This window comes from Camelina sativa, chromosome 5 (assembly GCF_000633955.1).
Source record: "Camelina sativa cultivar DH55 chromosome 5, Cs, whole genome shotgun sequence".
NCBI classification, from domain to species: domain Eukaryota; kingdom Viridiplantae; phylum Streptophyta; class Magnoliopsida; order Brassicales; family Brassicaceae; genus Camelina; species Camelina sativa.
This window is the reverse complement of record NC_025689.1, coordinates 5,160,213-5,165,828: the sequence shown is the minus strand read 5'-3', so window position 1 is coordinate 5,165,828 and position 5,616 is coordinate 5,160,213. Positions and strand designations below refer to the sequence as shown.

The 5,616-nt window shown below is 32.9% G+C and overlaps 1 protein-coding gene across 1 annotated transcript; it reads right to left on the bottom strand.

The window, feature by feature from the left end:
• Positions 751–2,211, bottom strand: LOC104785585 (protein DETOXIFICATION 53). The gene has a single exon (XM_010510828.1). It carries the CDS (start codon positions 2,209–2,211, stop codon positions 751–753), a length of 1,461 nt encoding a protein of 486 aa, XP_010509130.1.

The window sequence follows — 5,616 nt, the reverse complement described above, 5'->3', positions numbered from 1 at the left end:
ATATATATATATATATATATATATATATATATATATATAAGTTAATGATGAATCGCCCACAATAATTTTATTAATCGATGAAATAAAAAGTATACTTAATTAAGTCTTTTTAAAAGATAAAGTAATCACTAAAAATGAAAAGGTGAGGTTTTACAAAAAGCATAACCTAAGCAATGTATCCTTGCCAAAAGAGAAATATAAAACAAGAGATTCATACAAAGCGTTGAGTGTCATTGAACATATTATCTGATCCAAAGGACCATCAGTTTCAGGAATTCTTCCTGTTTGGATCACTCTAGATTAGTAGATTTTTGTACAGTGATATGTCAAACAAAAGAGAATTAAGCAATGGTTTAGGTCTACCACATATGATTGGGTTGGGTAGGGTTGGGTTTGGACCGAATCAGGCTTGTTGCATATACTATTCAAAGCCATTTGGTTGAAAACATCCTATATCGTGACAACTGTTCTTCACTACATACATCTGAATTCTGAGTCCCGACATACACATACATACAAAGATACATATGTGAAAAAGGTAAATATACAAAGACCAATTAGTTTACATATTAATAAAAGCTAAGCTCAACAAATTAAATGGTTGTGTCTCTTCTCCCAAAATATTGATTAACAGTTCGGACACAAATTAAATCTATATCTTTGGTATTTTAGTTTGCCAAAAAAATAATTCCTATATCATTAAAAATCCCTTAAAATTGTCGATTGATAATTTTAACATTTCTAGATTAGTCAATTCGTATTTTGTAGTAAACCAATCTCGAGATCATTACTACCAACATCATCTTCGTCTTCTACTTCAGCATGGACGGTTTCTTCTTCCGAGTGACTTTTATCGGCTGCAGCGGAGGTAAGTTCCTCAGCCCGCTTCACTTGATGGCTCCAGTCCGTACGGATCAACGTATAAAGCATCATAACCAAACACGTCATCTGTGCAGCCAACAGTCCAAACCATAAGCCACGAAACCCAACCTTAAACCCAAACGTGGTCGTGACTGCCACAGGCAACCCCACAATGTAGAATGCACATAGGTTAACGCGTGCACCATCTTTAGGCCTCGCCGTCCCCGTCAAGACTCCACATGCAGCCGTCTGCGGCGAGTTTCCAATCTCACAAAGCCCCAATATCGGAAGCGCGGATGAAATCAGCCCTAGAATCTCCGGCTCATCCGTGAACATCTTTCCCCAAACCGACCTAAGCGCCGTTACAAAAACAGCAGCTGCTAAGCCGTACGCTACTGCAAGTATCAAACCAATCACGGTCGTACATTGAGCCCGTGTGGGTTGGCCGCCTCCTAACGCGTGTCCTACACGGGTAGCAATGGCGCTGCTTATCGCAAAGGGGACTACGTATAATATCCCCGTGGTCTGAATCAGTATTCCCATGGCGGCTACACTCGCTTTAGGGTTCCCAAGAAGCCCACAAAGAAAAAGCATGATCTCATACCACCAATACTCCAAGCACACCGAGATAGCGCTTGGTGCGGCTAGAGAAAGCAGTGGCCACCAGCCGCGGAAAAGCGACCGCAAAGCGAGCCCTTCCCACGGTTTGATGATAGAATCCGAGAAGCACGTGTAAACTAGCAGTCCCACGTTTATATTCATAGTGTTAAAAGCCATTGCGATCGCAACACCCTTAACGCCTAAACGCATACGCACGACGAAGACGTAGTTGAAGAGAGGATGAAGAAGAATGGATACAATGGCAGATATTGTTAGCGGTGAAGTCAGGCCTTGCGTTCTAAGGAACGTTCGTAGGGGGTGGAGCATGGCCTGAGCCAGGAGCTCAGGGACGAAAAAGAGCATGTAGATTTTGGCGACTTTGGTTATATCCGGGTCTTGACCTAACTTGAGGAAGATGGGTTCAATGTTAAGCCACGCAAAGGCGATTGGAATGGAGACGACAATTAGAAGACAGAACATTTTCTGAAAAGTGTGGCTAAGTACGGTCCAACGTTTAGCGCCGAAGGCTTGGCCACATATTGGGTCCATACCAACGGAAAGGCCTTTGAGTACGGAGACTCCGGTGATGTTTCCGAAGCCCATGGCAAGCGCACCGCCAGCGAGTTCTACTTTTCCGAGGTGACTCAGGAACCACATTGAAATTATTGATCTTGAAAAAATGAGCAGTGATGTCATCACAATCGGGCATGCTATTTTTGTGAGTGACGCCATCTCCTCTCCCACCTGCATGGGAAAACATATAAAAAAATTATGATTGTCGTTAGGTTTTTAAATATTATAGAACAACTATTTACTATATATTCTAGTGTTATAGGCTTCTAGTTCTAGCTAAACGCACTCAAGAAAATATTAGTATTATAGAAAGAAGCTCATTGAGCAAAGAAGAAGATCTTTTCCTTCATATATACATGATTTAGTCTTTTAATATCATTTTTTCGTATACAAAGAAAAAAAAAAGTCTTTAAATATCATATACAACAAGAAATGTTTAGTATTAGGCTGATTTAAAATTTGTATCACATTTTAAATATAAACTAGATTATGACTCGTGCTAGAGCACGGATTGAAATTCATTTTATTTATATTATAATTTTAGAATAAAAATATAATTTATATAATTGTTTCTAAAAGTTTTAAAATCATATGCTAAATATGATGGCTTAGAAAATACCTATTTTGTAAGTTTTATATTGTTAATTTTATATTTTATATGTATGAGAAATGGTTATGTTTGTTGTTTGTTTTTATTTTAATTTTTGAACATGTTTGGTGAAATTTTTTTAATATGATCCGTGCTTAGGTAAAATTTTATTTTCAACTGTACAATAAGATCTAAGATATCACGATTAACTGTGATAAATTGCCAAGATTTTATTCATTTTTACACCTAATAATATATTTTTATGTCTAACAATATATATTTTGTAACAATACATTGAATACTAAAGATTTTGTTTTGGAAATTGTATAAATCATTAGAATATTTTCTTTAAGAGGATTCTTTGGGATATTTGTATATTCATATAGTCCACGCATTGACCAATTAATCTATTTTTGTAACCAACCTATATTTAATCAATAATCTATTTTGTAACCAACTTATAAAAATTATATAGTCTACAAAAAAAGGTCGTGTACTTCCGTTTTATTATATAGATATTCATATATTTGTATCAATATTGTGAAGTGATACAAATAAATTTAGATTTGAATAATAAATAATTTTTTATTGTGAAACAGAAGGACATAGAATACGGAAAATAATATTATATAATATTATAAAATTAAGAGCAAATTGTAAGCACGAGGAAGATGGTCGCATCACATGGCCACTGGGACTGAAATGAGAAAGTTGAAAAAGAAGAGAAAAAGTTTAAATTCTATAACTTTTAGAACTGAATAATCAAATTCACAAGTGACAGAAAAAGCGAATGGCTAACTGTACCAACATTCTAGGATCTTTTTAAATAAAAGTCATCATGGGTTCTAAAAAGCTCATCTTTTTATTTTATGATATTTTCTTTTTGAACACACAAAATCAGCTTAGATATTATATGTATATATATATATATATATATATATGTATGTCTTTCATTTCATTCATGAGCTTCATTAGCGATATCGATATTTAAAAAACATGAAACCGTGTAAAACTATACTACATATAACATACACACACATACATATATACACTTGTAAAAGTATCATGAAATACTACTGAGATTTCATAAACAACTGGATAAGGATTACAAGAAAATAAATTGAAAAGTAACTAGATTATATTAAAAGTGGTAATAAGATAGTAAACTTTCTTGTACTAAGTAACTAGCTAAAGGAACTGGTAAAAAGAAAAAAAGGAAAAAGAGAATGAGAGGAAACATATATAGAACACTTTCCTAAGTAAGTACAACCCAACTGTCAAGAAATAAAAAGTACAAGTACAACACAAAAAGCATCTCTCTCAGCCCATGAAAGTGATAATACATCTTTAGACATACATATGAACATGTATGCAAACTCAAACATCACATCTACATAGACAATATGGATCAAATGTGGATCAATATATTTGTCAATCACGTGAAATATAAATGAAGCTTTCTTCAATTCATTTCTTAAAAATATAGGGATGCATTACATTTTCATTCATTAAAATGCTATAAATCAGTCAAAAGCAGCATTCAATCCAGTATAAAAACCAATTTCCAAGAATTCCATATTATTTACCACACAGAGAAAACTGTAAAGGTGGCTGTAAATAGTACAATAATCAATAAAAAATGAGCAAACTCGTTTGAACAGTCTCCCAATATATTAATTTGATCCTGAATGAAAAAAAAATAGAAGAAGAAGAAAATGTAAAAAAGGAAAAAATAAACAAACCTCATTGAAAGGGATGCGACGGAGACCAGCGGAGAATTTGGGGTTGCCACTAGTTTCTCCTTTGACGGATGATGACGTTGAAACATCGCATTCTCCATTTATAATCTCACCAGATTCATTGCTGTTCATGTTGGACCTGCACATGCCTCAAATATATATGTATATATATAAAAGATAGTATTATCAGTACACTTCGTCACTTAGAACAAAAGAGATATGTTGGTAACTACGAAAAAAGGATTGCCATAGAAGCTGGCTACGAGTGTTTGTGTTTGTTTGTTTGTGTGTGAGTGAGAGAGAAGAAGAATGTTTTAAGTTCCTTTCCCTTCGTATTTATGTACGCTTCCCTTATATTTGGTGCATTTAGAATTGATTTTATTTATTGGGAACCTGTTACTACCTTTGATTTTTATTTTTTAACTTCCACAAAGTCACCTTAGACTGAACTAAAGTGTTTCCTTTTAACTTTATTTTCTACTTATAGTAAGGCCTGTTGACAGTTATAGTAAAAAAAACAAATATAATATGACTTCACATTGATGGTTCCTCAGAGCATAAAATATTTGCCAACTCTTGCCTTTTATTATATTAGTTGCTTTCAGATTATGTTTTAGCATTTTTTTTCATATATAACCTTTTTCCTTAGAAATTTTGTTGTTTTCAATTCCTTCATTTTTATTAAGACTAAGTTACTAACAGTTTATAGATTAATTACTCCCACCATTTTATAATATATGTCGACATATTTAACACAAAGTAAGATTCATTAATTTTTCTGCTATATACCTTCTATATATATATATTAACTTCTGGTATTCTTTAAGATAATTTAAGATGATTATTTTGAAAAAGATAATTATTTAATCTTTAAATGATATTTAATCTGAGATAGAGGGAGTATATACATCTTAAAAATATGTAATACCTTAGTCAAGCATAAACAATACACAGTTACAAATTAAAGTAATAAATATGAAAGCGTCTATTATTCGAAATATCATTTAAACTTAAATATAAAATAACAAAGCATCAACCTGTATGTATAAAGTATAAAGTATAAATTAAATTAGAATATGGTAATTAAAGTAAGAAAAGTAGTATCTATAATTTTCTTGTATAATCGTCATTATAAATAAAGAACAATGTCACCAGGGTCATACTCATCAAATTCATCTTGATCTACTCCATTAGCCTTACAAGTATAAAGTAACTGGTCTGTTTTGTGGTTAATAAAGAGCGTTGCAAAATTAC

Bases quoted from the DNA above. Each gene is read 5' to 3' on its own strand.
- LOC104785585 (XM_010510828.1), bottom strand. From the start codon at position 2,211: ATGCAGGTGGGAGAGGAGATGGCGTCACTCACAAAAATAGCATGCCCG.